Here is a 19,739-nt window from a genome sequence, read left to right on the forward strand (position 1 = left end):
CATTAACAAGATTAGGGAGCACACAATGGCAACAGTCCCTCTCCGCCCTCCCTCTCTCGACTTCTCTCTTCACCCCCCCCCCCCTCCTGTATTCCCTCCCATTTTGTTCTAGCTCATTTGCCAGCACAATGCAGACATTCAGCGGTTTGTCTGCACCTCCTCTCCTCAGGGAGCACACAACCTCCTTATGCAGGCAGACAGAAATTACACACACACACACACACACGCAGAAGCTCACACCAGCACAGAAATGAACAAAAAAATTAATGCATTCATGCCAAAGGTGGGCTTCCTCTGTCACACACATGTTAGCTCTCACACACTCCCCTCGCCTCCAGCCGGCTTGCTCTGTGTTGCTGCACTGACGGAGAGAAACAAACCCAAAAATGAACCAACAGCGGGGTTATATAAACACGGTACCAGCATGGGGCACAGAGATGTACACCATTCCCATAAATGGTATCGCACAGGGAGGCTGAGTGTGTGTGTGTGCGTGTGTGTGTGCATCATAAACAACGGAGGGTGTATTATTGGATGGCTCCAGGCCCGTTGTTTGAGGCAATTTATTCCTCCAAAGCTATTGATTTTTGATGTCCATCACTCTTTTGGCTCCGTTTCTCAGTGAGATCTTTTGGCACCCAATGGCAAACACGAGCGGACGCCATGAACTCGCATTGAGCACGGAAATGAAACCAACAATGTGAATAGGACTTTGGAGAGGAGAATTTGTTCCTACACTCCTCCCGCTCACACCTCATCTTTGGCTTTCCTCCTCGTCTCTCCCTCCTCCCGCTCCTCACATCTTAAACCAGCTTACCTCATCTTACTTTTCATCTCGCGCGCTAATCTCCTCTCCTCTCCCGCCCTCCTCTATCTGAGTAATGAAATTTAATTGCATCCATCTTGCATTTTTCAGCGCAAGTGCTCCAGAAGACATGAGCGGTACATCTCATTAAATCTCTCCCTCGCCTGTCTCTCTAGGTGCCTACAGATGTTTCTATGGGTCTGTTGGCAGAGCCCCAGGTGGCCATGTTTTGCGGTAAACTCAACATGCACATCAACGTGCAGAGCGGCAAGTGGGAGCCGGACCCCTCGGGCACCAAGAGCTGCATCGGCACCAAGGAGGGCATCCTGCAGTACTGCCAGGAGGTAAATGTTGGGAGTGGTATCACTGTTTATTTCCCCCGTGGAATTAATTAAGTCTGATCGTACATGATCATATTAATCCACCCTTTAAAGCTGATATGAATCTGCATTATATGTGTTATAGTAACAAGCCTAAAGGGGCGTGGAAAAGGTGAATGTCAGCTTGTATTGAACAAACATTAATAGTGTGCAGGTAAAATTCCAGCTGCAGCAGGGATTAAAGAGGTCGTTTCCTCCCAGACAATTTGTAATCATTTTTTGTGCGTGACATGCCTTTTAAAGCGTCTTTCATTTGGCCACGTATGCTGATATATATGGAATACTTAAACTGTAATTACTCAGTGTTTATTTCATTTTGAGTGCGCAACGGCCCTAGATGATAAACCTTTATAGTCATGGCATTTTAGTTGGATTTTTTTGGGTCGGATAAATTACATTTTAGAAATAAAGTTGAGTCTCTTGGAGTAAATTATGAAGATAGAGCAGGTTGCCGTAAAACAAGCAAGATTTGATTATCTTAATTTTCTTTTCCCAGCAGATTTACAATTATATTTTGTGGTGGGTTTGGGCGAGTGAGAACAATTTTTCACACCGAGGTGGTACCAAAAACATCCACGAGTTTCTATCCTCTTGGAATTTGTTGTTGCCGGTTTGAGGGAATATAAGAGAGCACAGAAGTCCATCATGAGTGGGTAACAGGGACTGAGAGCAGATTTGTTTTTAATTCACCAAAACCCCCAATTTGGCAGGTTGACACGATGCCGAAACTCGGCTCAGTAAACAAGCTGCTTAAGTCCATGTGACGCTACTTTAAAAGCTCTGGATGGCTTTTAATTAGGCAGCGTGAAGCTAACCAAACCAAACGCACAAATGCAACACAGTGAACCTCTGTGTTGTTGTTGGGCTCAAGTATACCTCCAACCACATTTCTTTGGGGAATATTCCAGCAGTGTGCTGTAGGCTATCGCTGTATGAATACACTGTAAGAGGGAAAAAATGCAAAAAAGGAGTTGACTGATAAGCAGGAGTGATGCATAATGAGATTTCTCAGGAAAGCATGTGCGATAAACTAAAAGAAAGATAAGTCCTTTATTGTTACCACCGATAACTAATCCAGTGATAACAAACATGCTCACCGAATACGCCTCGGGTTCAAATTGTTTCAACGTTCTCACAGCTTCAAATATCAAAAAGAGAAGGAGAGATATGGGGAACCTTGGCGTTTTCCTGCCCAGAGCCGAATATAAGAGTCGACTTGCAGATGTGAGAGTGTCACGAAACCAAGAAGGTTATGGAATTATTATGATTTTCTCCTCTGCTATCGGAGAGGCACGAGAGGAGAGGAGGCGTAGGAGGGGGGGTGTCGCGATAAAGAAGGAAGGGCGATGCGTTTTGGAGAGGGATGACACGTCGACTAAGAATACTGTGCAGAGGCAGATGTCATGCATAGGCTGAGAGGAGCGTGGAGGTAAACACAGCCGAGTCTGCCAAGCAGAGACCGGGGGAGCAATGCAACAAATAATGAAAAACAACACATTGCTGAAGTAGGGAGGGAGCAACAAAGACAGTGAATTATTAGAAAATTGAGCCAAAAATCTTTGGGTACAAAGAAACGATACCCTCATTCAGCCACGTCTCGTTTACGATGAATATAATGCCGTGTGTGTGTGTGTGTGTGTGTGTGTGTAGGTGTACCCAGAGCTCCAGATTACCAATGTGGTGGAGGCCAACCAGCCAATCAGCATCCAGAACTGGTGCAAGAAGGGGCGCAAGCAGTGTCGCAGTCACATCCACATCGTGGTGCCCTACCGCTGCCTGGGTGAGTCCCACATGCGTGTTTTACTCATCCACCAGGAAGCCTTTCTAGAAGGCAGTGTTTGAATATGTATATATCTGAAGCTGCCCCATTGTGTGTGAATGCGATATAAGTACGGATGTTGTTGTTGTTGTTTTTGCTGCAGTGGGAGAGTTTGTGAGCGACGCGCTGCTCGTTCCTGACAAGTGCAAGTTCCTGCACCAGGAGCGCATGGACCAGTGCGAGAGCCACCTGCACTGGCACACCGTAGCCAAGGAGGTGAGCGCGCGGCTTCGTTAGCGCTACCGCTACGACGAGCAAGGAGCGAGTTACTGATCTAATCTTTGCCCCGTGTGTGTGTGTATTCCCCGTCCCGTGCAGTCCTGCGGCGACCGCACCATGAACCTCCACGACTACGGGATGCTGTTGCCGTGCGGCATCGACCGTTTCCGAGGGGTGGAGTTTGTGTGCTGTCCCGCTGAGGCGGAGCGCGACGCCGACAGCGCCGAGCAGGACGCTGATGATTCGGACGTCTGGTGGGGCGGAGCGGAGACTGATTACTCTGACAACAGGTACACACACACACACACGCACTCACACACACGGATAAATGAGGTCGAGGCAGCAGCAGAGTACCAGCGCTCAGATGATCAGAGATACTGGCGCTTTCATTTTCGACCTTTGCCATGAGGATATATTTCTCTCCTTGGAAGTAAACTGCAGGTTGGTTGTGATTTAAAGTCTTTGTTCTTCCCTCCTTCACATCATCCTCTTCTTGCCTTCCTTATTTCCTCATCCATCTCCCTCTGTCACCTCTCCTTCCCCCATTTGCTCCTGCTCTCTCCATATGTCTCCTTACTCCCTTTCCTTCGTTTTTCTTCCTTTCCTTCCCTACCCACTCTCCCCTTTTCTCCCCATCCCTGCTTCCCTCCCAGTATGGTGCGGGAGCCAGCGGAGCAGCAAGAGGAAGCCAGACCATCTGTGGTAGAGGAGGACGAGGAAGAGGAGGAGGTGGTGGCTGAGGAAAATGACGACGAAGAGGAGGAGGAAGAGGACGCGCTGGACAACGACCAGGATGGAGACGGAGAGGAGGATGAGGAGGTGGTGGAGGAAGACGAGGAGGAGGACGAGGGAGACGACAACGACGCCGACGATATCGTCGACGCGCTCGACGACGACGATGACGCCGACGAGCCCACCACCAATGTTGCCATGACAACCACCACCACTACCACCACCACCGAGTCTGTGGAAGAGGTGGTCAGGGGTGAGGAGCATTTCTTCCATAGTGTCTAGTTTTGGTCATAAATAGACCTCATGTTATGTTTTCATAATCTGGAGGTCATTGAAAAGCCTCGGAAAAAAGTTATTTTAAAGAGGCAGTTCGCCCCAAATCAAACACATGTTTGTCCTCTTACCCGGAGTGCTATTTTATGTAGATTGTTTTTTTGCACCGTGATACGGTTGGCGGGTGTAGTTCAGTCGAAAGAAACGAGTTCCGACATGAAACGGCTCACAACGAGGTCTCTGGATTATCCTGAATATCTGGGTCATGATTTCGGGAAAGAAGACACTGCTGTTGAGGTTTTTAAAATGTGTTTTTGGTCATTTGAGCACCACAAGTGCCATCTAGTTCCTTTTATATTAGAGAGAAAACCGACTTCTCTACGTCCAATATCTCCAAAACAATCTAGATGGATGAATAGCACTCGAGGTAAGAGGAACAACATGTATTTGGGGTTTTGGGTTCCCCGTCCCTTTCAATCAGATGACAGGTTTATGTAGATTAGCGTGGAACAAGCTTAGTCGTACAACATACAAAACGTGCTTCTCTCACCATTTTTGATGCTCCGCTAAACACAATTGAACTTCATGTTTCTCACCAATTAATTCCCCAGCTGTCATTTTTCTTATTGTGCTCATCTATCATTTCAGAGCTTCCATTAGCTACGTGCCATTAGAGTCAGAACCGGTGGTTCCGGCTCTGTTTCTTCACTTCAGTGTTATATTTGTGCATTGGAACCTGGCTTTCTTCACATGCTACTCTACGTGACACAAAGCACTGAAACAATTGGCATGCCCTTGGATTTAAGTGCCATATTTTGTCAGTAAACATACTTGAGATTTTTTTTTCACACAGTCTGGTGAGCCGAAGAGCCTTTTTGTGGCCGTGTACTGCTCCTCTGTGAGTGATGACGAGGTGTGTGTGTGTGTGTGTCCTCTAAGATGTGTGCTGGGCCAATGCCGAGACCGGTCCGTGCCGGGCCATGCTGTCCCGCTGGTACTTTGACCACCAGGAGGGCCGCTGTGCTCAGTTTATCTACGGCGGCTGCGGAGGCAACAGGAATAACTTTGACTCAGAGGAGTACTGCCTGTCTGTCTGCAGCAGCGTCAGTAAGTCCCGCCCCACAGCGGCCAAACCTCGGCAGCCGGTTTGTCTCTAACCCTCGCTTTTTACTCGCCGCCTTTCCAAGCTGTCCCGTCGCTGCCAGATGCTCCAGAGGTCTCTTGCCTCTCCTCTCGCTCCCTACCTGTCAGCTCCATTCCTGGCTAACCTTTTCCGCCGCCGCTTCTCTCTGTGTTTGTCACAAATGTGTGTGTGTGTGTGTGTGTGTGTGTGTGTGCACTAAAAACAGACTAATCCCTCGCGGATTCTTAAAGTCACCGACCCGATGCTGCTCCCTTCGCTGCCGCACTCGGCACCTTTCTGTTTGCGAGCTTTTGTTTCGAGAGCCGGAGACACGTTATAGCAGCAATGTTAAAGCTGAAGCGATAAAAAAAAGAAAAAGGGATGAGGTTTGATATTTCAGAATAAGTTGAATTTATTGATTTCCATTAGAATGAAGTCGTGAAACGTGGCACCAAAAGCTCCACCGCTCCGATACAGAGGATTCATTTTCATGGACAGTTTGCTTTAAAGGCTCAATGACGCTTTAAAATGTTCTAGCCATATGTACGGTGTTGTTGTCCTACAGCATCCGCTGTCTTTTCTATGATTAGTCGTTTTATGGGCATAAACATTGTCCCCTACATCCCGGACGTGTTGCAGGCTTTGCTTACATTAGTACACTTATTTGTCACTGAGGAAATGTAGGTTCAGGTTAATTCATTACACTCACCTGAATCAGATGTCATATCAGCTGCTGCAATTTAGAAAATGCAAAACGTCTCCGAGGTAGCGGTAAGGAAAGATTCATCAATGCATCATTATCCTGCACACCTGGCAGCGGCATCGCATTGCGATGATTGATTATCAGTGGCGCCGCTGCAAATGAGGAGGATTGCTTGATGGTTTTTTTCGCACCGTGTTGCTATATTTGACTTTGAGGTTGTTTTTTTTTTGAAAGGCTTTAAAAGAAAAAGTATTTCTCGCCAGTCGCTGATGAGCCAGACGTGATCATGCAGTCCCAAAGTGAAGTGATTGGATCTCAATTAGTTGGATTGCCAACCTATTTTTCATCTGGCTTTTTTTTTCTCCATTATCTGTGTGTGTGTGTGTGTGTGTGAGTGTGTGTGTGTGTGTGTGTGTGTGTGAGAGAGTGTGTATGCGCACAGAGGGGAGTTGTGTGTTATTGATGGGGGAGAGGAAGGTGGTTTTAAGTGTTTGGCTCGTGTGTGTGTGTGCGTGTGCGTGTGCGTGTGCGTGTGTGTGTGTGTGTGTGTGTGCACCTCAGTCAGGAAGTGCATAATCTGCCCTGCAGCAAAATGGAGTCATGTTATCTCCATCTCCCTATATTGTGATCTAATTTTATCCACGGTGTGTGTGTGTGTGTGTGTGTGTGTGTGTGTGTGTGTGTGTGTGTGTGTGTGTGTGTGTGTGTGTTTAGACGTGGGATTTCCGCTCTGCTGAGTTTTTCCACTTAGCGAAAGCGATCACTATTCCTAAAATTTGTACACGGGAAAGTCCTGCAGCGAGGGTCCCGTGGAAGTTAAAGGGTTGGTACCACTGGAGGGAAGTGAGGAATCCTAATTGGGGAGAACTGATCCTTTTAAATGATTTTGAGGAACGGAGGCTCGGCTTGGGTCAAAGTGAATAACATCTCTCCGTTGTTTTTGTGTCTTGTGCAGTCATGCGCTCTCACCAGACATAACCGATTTCACATGGCGTGCGACCTTCACGCATGCAAACACACACACACACACACACACACTCACACACACGTACCGCCAGCCCCTCTTGATAGCATACTTGTGGAAGATAATCAACTTTCCACGGATTTAAATCCAGGTTTCACGCTTTATGTGGTCCATTTATATTTCTTGCTGGTAAGTCGACTAAAATCCAGTCCGTGCTTTCGAGCCCAGAGGATAAATTCCGGCGTCAGTGTTTTTGGCATGAGAGCCGCATCACGCTCTGAATGAAGTTACATAAGTGAGAGATGGGTTTTGTCCCGCTTCTACAAAAGACTACGGGTCATTTGTTTGCTTTTTGGAGGGTGCTGGCTTCCAGCTACAGCTGCTGTCTTATCTCCCTTGTCTCCTGATCTCACACTAACCCTCTTTACCCTTTTCAGGTCCCGTGTTTTGTCTTTTGAAAACACGGGGCCAGTCCCCAGATCATCCAAATAAGAAGAGTGTAGTAAAAAAATAAGTCTTTTCATCCTCTTGCCTCCTCTTTATCTCCCTCTACTTCCATTTCATGCAGTACCCACAGCCAGGCCCAGCTCCCCCGACGCCGTGGACCACTACCTGGAGACGCCTGCTGATGAAAACGAACACGCCCACTTCCAGAAGGCCAAAGAGAGCCTGGAGGCCAAGCACCGCGAGAGGATGTCCCAGGTACTGACGGAGAGGGGCGAGGGAGGAAGGGGAATAAATGAGGGTTTGATGTTTTTGCTGTTGATGTTTTTCGCAGCCTGAGCGCTCATCAGCAGTCACTGCGTGCACATGAATCCGTAACGGTTGCTAAGCAGGGAGAACAGAGAGGAGGATTTTCGTTGTTGCAGAGAGGACAGAGGTTGTTGCCCCTCCCCCCTCCCGTGAATTGAAAATGGAGGGAGAAAATGTGTGTCAAGTAAAAACGAATAGGTGCGTTTTTTTTTTTTAAATCCCTCCCGGGTAATCCGACCGAGCCAATTCAACTTTAATTGTGTTCTTTAATCAACCGGCTCGCGCTCCGGCAGAGAGCCAGATGGTCCACAGCAATGTCACACTTTCAAAGCTCCAGACAAGAGCAATAACAAACTAGTGGCTCTAAAAGCGCTGTTTTCTACCAGAGTTTGTGCACCGCTCCAGATAGCTTTTCCTATTTGTTGCGTGGGTAGCTGCAGGCGCAGTATCATCTGATTTCACACAGTTGACTTCATCCTTACAGATACTCTTCGTCATGTGTTTGGCAAAGGCCTGGGTTGAACCCGGTGAGTCAGAGAGGATGAAGCGGACCAAAAAGGGAACAGAAACTGTTGATTTGGGACTTTTACTGTCTTCATCACACTGCACTTTGACCTAGCATGTAAATCCCCCTGTGATTTAAAAAAAAAAAGCAGACATTCTCAATCAGAAAGGATTACTTCCACCGAGCAGAACTGATATTTGCCCTCTGCAGCCCAGATGTTATTTTTTCATAGCCGTGTAAAATGTCAGATTTTTGAAGTGTAAAATCAACCCGCGACAGAACGTGTGCTCCGATAAAGTCTGTTGACGAGTTGCATTGACCTTGTTGCGCCCAGGTGATGAGAGAGTGGGAGGAGGCCGAGAGGGAAGCGAAGAATCTTCCCCGCGCCGACAAGAAGGCCGTCATCCAGGTAAGACGTGCACATGCAGGACGTGCATCAAATCCACCCAACGCGGTTCGCGTCCTTTTTAAATCTATGTGTTGCAATGTGTGCAGCGTTTCCAGGAGAAGGTGGAGGCGCTGGAGCAGGAGGCGGCCAGCGAGCGGCAGCAGCTGGTGGAGACCCACATGGCCCGGGTGGAGGCTCTGCTCAATGACCGCCGCCGCCTGGCTCTGGAGAGCTACCTGACGGCGCTGCAGCAGAACCCCCCCAAGGTACGCTACATGCTCTGCAGCTGATGCAGACGATTAGCGGCTCTGTTGTGTTTCTGATTCCCTGAATCTGACCTGCTGCCAAACATGACACCATCCGCCGTCGTCTTTTGCAGCCTCGCCACGTCTTCAGCCTGCTGAAGAAGTACGTGCGTGCGGAGCAGAAGGACCGGCAGCACACCCTCAAACACTTTGAACACGTCCGCATGGTGGACCCCAAGAAGGCCGCGCAGATCAGACCTCAGGTAGCGTTGTCGCTTTACTAGATATATTACGCAGCGGGGGGTTCTGAAGATGATGCAGTTTTATATTGACTTATGTTAATGTGTGTATAAAAGGTGCTGACCCACCTGCGTGTCATTGAGGAGCGTATGAACCAGTCTCTGGGACTTCTCTACAAGGTGCCCGGTGTGGCCGACGACATCCAGGACCAAGTTGGTGAGTTAGACACTCGTTTTTTTTTCAATCCGAAACATTCCACATATGTAAAAATAGAATCCAATTCATTGTAGAAACTAAGTGCAACTGTGAAAGGTGGTTTCAGTGTCAGCAGAGAGACAAGACAGTACAAAATGTGACCCTGAGGAAGATATATCAGAAGACACAATGTCCTGATTGTGCTACATGTTATGGAGAGATTGAATGCTCTGAATTCCAGCTCCCCCCAAAAATGCAATTTTTTGTGTTGATAAGGGCATTGGAGCAATTTGCCCTAATTCTTCTGTTCAGAGTCAAATGAAACTGTTTGCCGGGAAGATAAATCCCCCCACCCTCCCGCCTCCCGCTCATGCATTCGCTAGCTTTCTGTGGGTTTCTGAGTTTATTGGAGTTGCGTGCGTCACGCAGCCATCTGTGTCTCTGTCTCGGAGACCGTCACAGTCTGTGCTGCCTCGGCAAAACACACACGGGAACTAACATAAACAGAAGAAACGGCAGCGTGTTCTGTAACATTTCTTGGAGGCCGTCTGTCCCTCTTGATAGAGCAATCGTCGGGTCATTGAATGGGATCAAATATTTTCTTCAAGCCGAAATAAAAACACTTGTCCTTTTTTTTAATTTTTTTTTTATTCTAATTATCAAAGAAAGTATTCTTTCGTTTGTCATATTCTCATCATAGGGAGCATTTTATGTTGGAACTAACTGACAAGATACAAGAAGTTTGATAAATGGAGTGAAACCTCCTCCCTTTCCTCTTTCTACTTCCGTTTCTCCTGTGACCTCTGACCTCTCTCCTTCCTTCCTCGCTGCCTCCGTCCAGAGCTTCTGCAGAGGGAGCAGACGGAGATGGCCCAGCAGCTGGCCAACCTGCAGACGGACGTGAGGGTGAGCTACGGCAACGACGCCCTGATGCCCGACCAGGAGCTGGGAGACGGCCAGACCGACCTGCTGCCCCAGGAGGACGCCCTCGGCCTGGGGGGCGTCGGCTTCATCCACCCGGAGAGCTTCAACCAGCCCAACACTGAGAACCAGGGTACTGACTGGAGCACCGGGTTGTTGATTACAGTTTGGTTCAAAGTTGATTTAAAAAAAATGGCTCTCAAAATGTATTTGCTCTCTCTCTCTCTCTCTAGTTGAGCCGGTGGACTCTCGCCCCAGTCTCGACAGAGGCATTCCCACACGGCCAGGTTGGTCCTATCGCCCAAAAAGTCACCCACTATCACGATTCTAAGTATTGATATGTATTTAGAAATGCCTGCAGATATTATGCTGTCGACTCTGTCACACCGGCCCTCCTGTTTGCTAGGCCAAGAACACAGAAAGAGTTAAACAGCTGAGTCACTGATGATTTATAGATTGGTAGTAAACCATAAACTTCTGAGTTGTGGAAAATCTCATTTACGTTCATCGTTGCTTGCTAACTTTATCCAATAGCTTGTAATAAAAAGGGGGATTCATGAGTATTTATTAAATACTTTATCAACATCTGTAACCGCATTACTTTTCCCCCCTTTTAATTAGTGACTTATGAGCAGCTCACTAAATGTGTTTTTCACAACCTGGCAACCCAAAAGCTAAGTAATAGTGGCTCATAACTGCACTAAAAAGCACAAGTGAATTATTCAATTATAAACCGTGAATAAATGAATCATATCTGGACTGCAAACAGTCTTGGGAGCTTATATAAGCATAATGGGTAATGTATTGTACTCTGCTACAGATCTTGGCTAAAGTTGCATATTAACTTTAACAATCATTGCTTTGTTAAAGTAGCTTTCAGGCTAATAATACAACATATTTCTTCAGGTTAAGTAATGTCTCATAAAAGGAGGCTTTGAAGTAGAGCCTTTCAATAAAGTCAGCACAGTATTTGTCCACCATCTCTCCGCCATTGTTTGCACACAGCCAACTCCACATAACCTCCATTAAGGCGGTAGCTGTGGCTGTTAGGGCCTATGAGTTCTGTGCTGTACGTATATGTGCGTTATTCAATTCATGCCGCTGTGACATCCAACACTCGGCTGTCCGCCCCGCTTTAGCGAGCGGGTTTGAGAAGGAGAAAGTGACTGAGTGTCACCATCCATAATAGATGGTCCTTTTCCTTCCCTCGCCAGTGACTGGAATGAAGATGGAATCTGTTCCCGAGCTGCGGATGGAGACCGAGGACAGGCAGAGCACCGAGTACGAAGTTCACCACCAGAAACTGGTAAACAAACACAGAGAGCAGCTGATTTCATATTCACAATGCTATTTATGTCAGAGAAAGACACGCATGAAGGTGATTTACTGCCCTTTCCCCCCCATAAGTACACACACAGGCGCCGTCAGGTCCATGTCTCCGCTTTGTCCTCATGGTAAACTCCCAAGGTTGTCGCCATGGAGACATGTGCCCATGGAGAGAACCGCGATAATGTGTGCGTCACACTTCTGCTTCCTCTCTAAATTCCACCGTCCTCTGATCAGAGTTACGTTCAGTGTGCGGATGTGTTTTTCCGGTCGGCCACAGGTGCTGAAACGTTCCCGGCCTGCATTCATTCATTAATCTCATCCAGTATTGTAATACCAGCACAAAGACCTCAATCCGTCCTCAGTCGAATCCAAATCCGCGTACCTTATTCCTCTCACCTAACGGCTTTAATCTCTTTAATCCCTACATTTTATTACATATCACATTTCTCGCATTCACAATGAGCAGCCAGTGGCTGCCTCCTTGAGTCAACTCCTTAATTTGATGTTCACCGTAACCCCAATCAGCGTTCTGCAGGATTAATCTGGAGGAGGCTCGCCAGCCTGAAATTAAGTCCACACTCACTGCAGCGTTGGACACGCGCAGGGGGAGCGGCGTTTTTCAAAGTCGAGATGTATTTTTTTGTACAAATATCTGCAGTTTAGTGGCGCTGTGAAGGTTTCCGTCCTATTATCCCTGCTGACGTCACTTATCAGGAGTTGTTTCAATCAGAAGTTGTTTCAGAAGCCGCCATTTGCTTCTTTTTATTTCTGGATCTGCATGAGAAAACGAGCTCCATCAAGCAGCGTAATCCGCGACAGAGGAGCCGGAGCCTTCACTTGCCTATTTAATCACGTGTCTTAGTATTGTGTCGGAGCTGAGTCATACTGCATCAGTGTCGCTTTATGGTGTGCTCGGCATCTGACAGCCAAAACTCCCCAGAACCCCTCAAAAACAAGTCACCTGACAGACCGTGTAAAGTCGATGGGCTCTTATGTGTTGCGCCTTTGTTCCCCCGCAGCTGTTTCCAAGCTAAATTTGCCACTTTAATGCCAAAATCAGGTACATGTTAGGAAATGCACTGGCAATTATGCACAGCAACATGATTTGGGTAGATGGAAACGGAAGTAAATGGGCTGTAACTCTGAAAAGTCAGCAGCATTCTCCTCCTTCAGGGAAATTCAAAGACGTTGGGATGAAAGTAGAAGCAGCGACTGGAGCTCATCGGATCTCTGGGAGAAGGAACATGCAAACCATTATTCGAAGCACAATTAACTCTCGGGCCTGCTGTGCTGAAACCACACTCATTACTCAGCAGTGTCACGGGCGCACAATAGCCCATCATGTCCATGGCGTGCACAATGAGTCCATTGAAACTCGATGAAAACCATCAGCGCTCACGTGACCAAACTATCCGTCCTTCACCTCCCCGCAGGTCTTCTTCGCGGAGGATGTGGGCTCCAACAAGGGCGCCATCATCGGCCTGATGGTCGGAGGCGTCGTCATAGCAACCGTGATCGTCATCACCTTGGTGATGCTGAGGAAGAAGCAGTACACCTCCATCCATCACGGAGTCATCGAGGTGGGAAACAGCTGACCCGTGTGTTTTGTGTTGGTGTGCGCGCTGTGTACAAGCTGTTGTAGACGCCAGTCAATCTGGTGTGTGGGGGGTGGTGCAGTGCACGTGTGAGTGCAAGATGCTTTTCAGTGTGTGTGTGTGTGTATATATATATGTAGATATCGATATACACACACACACTGTATCGGGTGTATAGGTGTCTGAAAAAAGGCTTTAAAATGTTGAGTTGGGATGGTATTGTACACTCTGCAATCTGCTCACTCGATTTGAGGGGATTAATGCCAGTTAACAATTAATTTCTTGCCTCATTTTTTTTAATTATCCTCATTTATCACTCCAGAACTTTCATTAGCAGTTTCATTTTTTTTTTTTTTATGCGGAAGTTATGGCAGCCGTGTTTCTTTATTTTAGCCGATTACTCTCCCAGGAAGCATTAAAAAGGTCTTAAAATGTAGATTGTCTTTACATTAGTAAACACCACACACATATGTGTGTGTGTGTGTGTGTGTGTGTGTGTGTGTGTGTAACCTCCTCCCACCCTCTCTCTGGCTCCCCTCCAGGTTGACGCTGCCGTCACACCCGAGGAGCGCCACCTGTCTAAGATGCAGCAGAACGGTTACGAGAACCCGACCTACAAGTTCTTCGAGCAGATGCAGAACTGAGGAGAATGTCACATGTACACCGCACACATTTAAAAAAAAACACACACACACACAGACATCTCCTCCCACACATCAAACACCTCCCCTCCCCTCCCTTTCCTTTCCTTCCCAACCCCCTTCCCCTCGAATAGCCCCACGTCTCTACAAGGCAGTGTGGCTGAGATGATTGAGTGACTGAACTAGTCAGTGACGACCATTCTGGAGCGACTGTAGCCGGGGTTTTCTTTCATTTCTGCCCGGGCGGACACCGTGGCCGAGCCGGTTCGCACCCATGTCCGTTCACTTTATCGGAGCAAGACGCCTTTTTAATTAAAGAAAGACGTTTTTACACGTTGCTCCGTCTGGGCCTGCTGTATGGAAAGAGAAAAGGCCCCGCCCGGCGCATTGAAACAAACCCTCTCTTCGGGGGAAAGAAGCGCTTTCTCTCCACGCTGATTCAGGGCCAGTGTATAAGTCGGGGGGTTTTTTGGCGTGGGACGGCTTTAGGTGTGGATTTGTGTCGGCAAATCTGACCACTGATCAGTGGGATTTTAGGCGCACGCAGACCCCGGGCCTCATTTCGAAAAATTGGTTGCAGAATCGGCATTTTACATCATTATTCAGAATTTCGACATATTCATTTGTTTCTATCATATTCTTTGATGATTATATCATGAAAGCGGGCTTAAATCAGGCAACATTATTCTTCTAAATGAAGTCCAGTGTATCCCCACTAACTGCACCACTACTGCACTCACTCTACAGTCTACACTGGAGTAACCCCTCCTCCTCTTCCTCCTCCTCCTCCTCCTCCTCTTCCTCCCCTCCATCCTCTTTTCTTTAGGCGTTCTTACGATAGCTGGGCTGTGTTAATTCACACAAGGCTCTTAAGGATATTTGGAGATGCTGATGATAATGAATATGTTGACGACGACGGTAATAATTATGTATTCTGAATGAGCTGTTTTTTTTTTTTTCATTTTAGAGTTTTTTTTCTCTTTTCGTTTCCAGTTTTGTTTTTCAAAAAAGAATGAAAACGGAGAAAAAAAAGAAAAAGTAAACCGATGTAAAGTCCTTTTTTTAAATTGCGTGTAATGTTACTGGAGTAATGCTGAAGTCTTAGCTGTTCCTATGTAGTGCATGACATCAATGACAACAGGATTTGGAAGAAAAAAAATACGGAAAAAAAAACCCAAGATCTTAACGCTGCTCTCTCTTGAGATCCTTTCTCACGTATAGATTGTCATTCTAGCAAGATTGTACATTTAGTATCTTCTCGTGATCACGTGACTTCAAACAATGAAAAATATATATAAATCTAGATGAACGGGCTCTGCTTTGATATCATGTAAAATACACATTTAAAAGAGATCTGTGATTTTGGAATTTAAGTGTGTTCCTCATGTCTTTTCTTTCTTATTTTTATTTTTAAACCATGCTACGTTCCTGAAGCTACAGGGGAGGGGGGGCTGGCTTCATCTCTGTTTGTATATTATTCTCATTCACTGAAATATATTGTGTTCAAAATCCTCATACATAGGGGCTCTCGGAAATCACCCCCTTATATATATATATATTTTTTGCTTTTTTTTTGTTGATTTCATGTTACTTTGTTTCTGGAAAAGGGCATGTTATGGGCGTGAAGGTTACAGGGAGCAGGAAGTGAAACAGGGGAAATGGGCATGGGGGATGGGTGAGGATTATCTCTGCGTGTATGTTTTGTCATTCTCAGTCTGGTGTTTTGTCCAGTTGTAAGCCGACGCAGTCTATTTTTTGGTTTGGTAATCATTTTGCTGGTAGATCAAGTGGAATACTGAGAGGAGGAGGAGGAGGAGGAGGAAAGAGGGCAAGGTAGAGAGGAAATCACTTGCAGTTCCGGATGGATAGCCAGCCAGCCTGTGTATATAATGGATTTTCACTCCCCAGCACCTCCCTCCTTTTCCTTCCTCTCCCTCCAGGCATGCCGCTCACCTCTCCGCCATCAGCGCACACTTGACTCCTCAGAGGCAGTGCACCGTATATGTGCTGTATATAGATGGTAGGCGTTCACCATTGAGAGACCTGCAAGCGAGTAAGCGGCATGGAAGTGAAAGCAGGGATGAAATATTAGTCTTCAGTTAGTTAGCTCGTTAAAGATAAAATGTTAAAGGTTTGTCCCCATCTCAACATTACATCGAAAGAAATGCAGTCGCCTCTCACTCTGTTAATGCGAATAATGGCGAGTAAGATCTGTGAGGAAATGGTGTTCATATGGAGGCTGCAGTGGGGTGGGTCCTTGGTTTTCAGAGTGTGCTCATTAGAAGCCCAACAGAGGGCAGTAGAGTAGAAGAGGAAGCAGGATTTTCTTTCTATCTTTTTTTTTTCTTCCCGTGGGTTATATATTGGTTTCGTTTTCCACTGTGTAATATTGTGCAGGCCATTTGCATTGACTGGGAAAACGCTTTCTACACTGTATTCCATAATAAAGTTTTGAATGTACATACAGATGCTGTGTCTTTCGTGTTTTTGATGTTTAATGCACACCTGCTTTCTTCGTGCATCTTGTTTTATTCTAATAATTTGATGTCTGGATCGTTGGTATTAATAATTAAAAAGGTATTCATGTAAAAAATGACATTTTGACGGAGCATTTCAGGAGAGGTCAGTCTCAGAAAACGGCACACTGGAGCTGAGAGGGAGTCCGTGCGCTGCTCAAGGACACATTAGAGTGCTTCCTGACACAGATGCCAAAGGTTAAATGACTTTGCATTAAACTGAAGTCAAACATATGTTTTAGGTTGACCACATCCACTCTTGAGCATCAGGGGAAGACTACAATCCACTTGACTATCACTATCCTATATCCTATAGGCACCACACCCTTAATAGCCTGACCATGGCTACGGTCAAAAGGCATTCAGTAAAGGCAGCATGTCCGGGATAACTACAATTGCAGTATAAAAAGTCAAAATAAAAAAGGAAGATTATGTGTTCCAATGGTTAATAAAACTCTGTGTCTTCTGGAGTGATTATAACAAGATAAACGGCAACACATGATGTCAAACAATTATTTAGGTTTAAAGACATGTATTCGCACATATCTACTTTGGTCGATTTGGGATAATTTGGTGTCACGTGAGGTCGACCTAAATATGCGCAGCGCTGCGCAAAGCAGGCGCCACATTGACGTCCATGAACGCCACAACACTCCCACAATCCACCGCGGTCCCCCCACACTCGGATCTTGTACTGAAAGTGTCAAACCCAAGGTGAGTAGCGTCACTGAGTTTTAAAACGAATGCTGTTAAACGTGTAACTGTTTCCTATTTGTCACAACTGTATATACAGTTGAATAAGTTATCTTTGTCTTTAGTGAGTGTTACGTTAGCATGACTTACTGCAGCACAATAGAGGACAAGTCGCTGAAGCTATCTTAGCATGTTAGCAGGTGCTAACGCTAGTGAAGTGTGATTGAAGCAAACACTCAGGCTTACTTAGCAGCTAGAAGGACTTTGCACAATGGTGACGTAACTCAATAGTTGTATAAGTGACAATACGACGTGACACATGTTAAGTGTGTAATGTTAGCCAATTCAAAGTCATTAAGCTGTATCTTTGCTAACTAGCTAGGTACGTTAGCAATGCTAGCTACCGTTAATTTGCTCCAGCTAACCATCAGCTCGTCTTTCTGTGCTACGTCACCCATTTAATAGGTGAACGAGTCCTTCAAGGATGTATTTCTTTAATTTAAATGACAAAGCACCTCACGTTTGTTGCAGCATAACTTCTAGTTTTACGTTGTCTGATAATTCCTCATGTAAAATGTCAGGCTACGTGGTTTCTAACGTTATTATGACCGGTGGCCTTGTTGCTCCTTCAGATGGCGCTTCACCGTTTGTCCCAGCTGTCCTCCTTGCTGCGCACCGCCGTGAGTCTGACCCTGCGCCGCAACCTCGGCCTCTCCGCGGTCCTCTTCAACCGGGCCCAGGAGCTCGACCCCATCCAGAAGCTGTTCCTGGACAAGATCCGGGACTACAACACCAAGAGCAAGTCAGTAGAAGGCGTACACCTGTCGTCGTAGACCCACATGACATGTCCATACTTTGAAAATAAAAAAATAGAGATTGGGATAAAATGGGTCACTAAATATACCTGGGCAGCTCGACTAAGAAGACTGCATGTGTAGGAAGGTGTTTGCTTTTTTTTGGTGTTACATTTATGTTGTATTTAATTTATGTTTCTTAAAACAAATAATTGTGTTGGTTCATGTACTGAAACGTTCTTCTCATTGAGTGAGTAGGTTTTTTTCTTTCATGTGAAAGGAGGTTAAATAAAATGTGTTGTATACATGATATAATTTATGCTCGTTTAAATACAGTGTGATGAAATACTGAGGGACTTTAAAACAACTCAGTTGTTGTTTTTACAAAGTAACAACAACCACAAAATCATCAGCATCGAACAAATATTTATTTTAGATATCTGTAACGGCCCAGAGTTTCACAATCGCTGCATCCCTAAAAGGTAGGAGCTCAGAGTTTAGCCTCCGGTACAATATTAACTTCAAACGGCCTAAAAAAAATGACAAAAGCAACTTTTTGGTTTCTTCAGCATACAAATGAATTTCAGTCATTCCTGCTCAATCGTTTACATCTCCTCCACTCATCTGTTGCCGCCTTGCATCACCAGGTCTTCGGGTGGCATCGTGGATGCAGGGGCAGCCTACCAGAAGAACGTGTCTGAGGAGGTGATCAAGCTGCAGAGGCTCTATGGCGGAGGAGACCTCGACAAGTTTCCTGAGGTCCAATTCACAGGTTAGTTTGTGCGTGTGTTGGTTTACATCGTGTACTGTGAGTGTTGGAAGAAGTGGTTGGAAGAAATCAAAATTACAGCTTTATTTAGATATTTGTTTAGAAAAACAATGTACAGTTGTGCTATAGAGGGACAAAGTATATCGAACTGTTTTAATGCAAAAGACAGTTTGCATTTAAAACCGTCCTCTATTATGTAAAATCCTGAATTGTGATCAGCCACGGCTTTGGAATTACAATAAGATGCTTATTATGGCTTCACTGTTTTCAAATACAGATTTTTTTTTTTTTTTTGCATCCACACAATTTTACATTTCCCTCATAAATATTTATTCCTTTGCCACTAGAGAGACTCACTGTAATCTGGGGCTTTGTCTGTGTCTATATATAGCGCACAGATAGTGACACTTACAAAGCAGGACGGTTTTCTCATTCTGTTTGAAATTGTTTTCTGGAAGCTTTTATCCTTGAGCTTTGCTGTATTAATACATCTAGATCTAGCTAGTTGCTTCATATTGCTGTACATTTAAAATCTAATTTCAAGTATTTTTATTGTGTTGTACAGCTGGAATATGTCATTTAAAAACTCAGGGAATAACTATCACTAACAGTTCTCTCTTTATCTTCCAGAGCCCAAGCTTGAGGAAGCGGCCAAGTGAATGCTGTCCATGCTGTAAATCTCCTACGTGTCACAAATGTTGTATTTAATAAAAAGATAATGGATTAAACCATGATACACTGGTTGTCAGCGCAGGAAAACTTTCTAAATCGGGATTCATAACCCTCTCTGTTTATTTCTCTGGAACCCCGGGAGGAGACAGACGCCTCAGACTCCCTTCGGTCGTGACTCATGATGTCCTCACAACGGTGAGGAGCGAACCCGGGCCCGACGCCATGCAAACCGGGCACTTCGTAACCACGCCACCACATCACACACACTCTGACATGTTCCATTGGGATATTTGACGTCTTCATTTGGCTGTTAGACTCCAAAATGCACTGAACCACATAAGAGTTGAACCCATAACCTCCCGTCTCCTACACAGTCAGCCATCACATCACGCTATCGGCTCTGACCCTTTCTTTGCATATTTCACTTACTTTATTTAGCTGTTAGAACTTAAAAGTAATTTGAGT

At 45.8% G+C, this 19,739-nt stretch overlaps 2 protein-coding genes across 2 annotated transcripts; both read left to right on the forward strand.

Annotated features, from left to right (window-relative positions):
* Positions 1-1,014: 1,014 nt before the first annotated feature.
* On the forward strand, positions 1,015-16,286 carry appa (amyloid beta (A4) precursor protein a). The gene is made up of 16 exons (XM_079237017.1): positions 1,015-1,149; positions 2,836-2,965; positions 3,108-3,220; positions 3,323-3,513; positions 3,877-4,208; positions 5,168-5,335; positions 7,587-7,720; positions 8,611-8,685; positions 8,772-8,930; positions 9,044-9,172; positions 9,266-9,365; positions 10,186-10,398; positions 10,499-10,552; positions 11,480-11,571; positions 13,028-13,174; positions 13,732-16,286. Exons 1-16 carry the CDS (start codon positions 1,030-1,032, stop codon positions 13,831-13,833), a joined length of 2,259 nt encoding a protein of 752 aa, XP_079093143.1. The 5' UTR covers positions 1,015-1,029; the 3' UTR covers positions 13,834-16,286.
* Positions 16,287-17,015: 729 nt separating this feature from the next.
* atp5pf (ATP synthase peripheral stalk subunit F6) lies at positions 17,016-19,343 on the forward strand. The gene is made up of 4 exons (XM_079236744.1): positions 17,016-17,060; positions 17,672-17,841; positions 18,481-18,605; positions 19,233-19,343. Exons 2-4 carry the CDS (start codon positions 17,672-17,674, stop codon positions 19,259-19,261), a joined length of 324 nt encoding a protein of 107 aa, XP_079092870.1. The 5' UTR covers positions 17,016-17,060; the 3' UTR covers positions 19,262-19,343.
* Positions 19,344-19,739: the final 396 nt, after the last annotated feature.

This window comes from Taurulus bubalis (genome assembly GCF_910589615.1).
Source record: "Taurulus bubalis genome assembly, chromosome: 21".
Classification (NCBI taxonomy): Eukaryota; Metazoa; Chordata; class Actinopteri; order Perciformes; family Cottidae; genus Taurulus; species Taurulus bubalis.

Excerpts from the sequence above, each read along its gene's own strand:
- atp5pf (XM_079236744.1), top strand. The coding sequence starts at position 17,672 with ATGGCGCTTCACCGTTTGTCCCAGCTGTCCTCCTTGCTGCGCACCGCC. Across the intron at positions 17,842-18,480 it reads GACTACAACACCAAGAGCAA|GTCTTCGGGTGGCATCGTGG; the intron begins GTCAGTAGAAGG and ends TTGCATCACCAG. Across the intron at positions 18,606-19,232 it reads TCCTGAGGTCCAATTCACAG|AGCCCAAGCTTGAGGAAGCG; the intron begins GTTAGTTTGTGC and ends TTTATCTTCCAG.
- appa (XM_079237017.1), top strand. The coding sequence starts at position 1,030 with ATGTTTTGCGGTAAACTCAACATGCACATCAACGTGCAGAGCGGCAAG. Across the intron at positions 3,514-3,876 it reads ACTGATTACTCTGACAACAG|TATGGTGCGGGAGCCAGCGG; the intron begins GTACACACACAC and ends CTTCCCTCCCAG. Across the intron at positions 8,686-8,771 it reads ACAAGAAGGCCGTCATCCAG|CGTTTCCAGGAGAAGGTGGA; the intron begins GTAAGACGTGCA and ends CAATGTGTGCAG.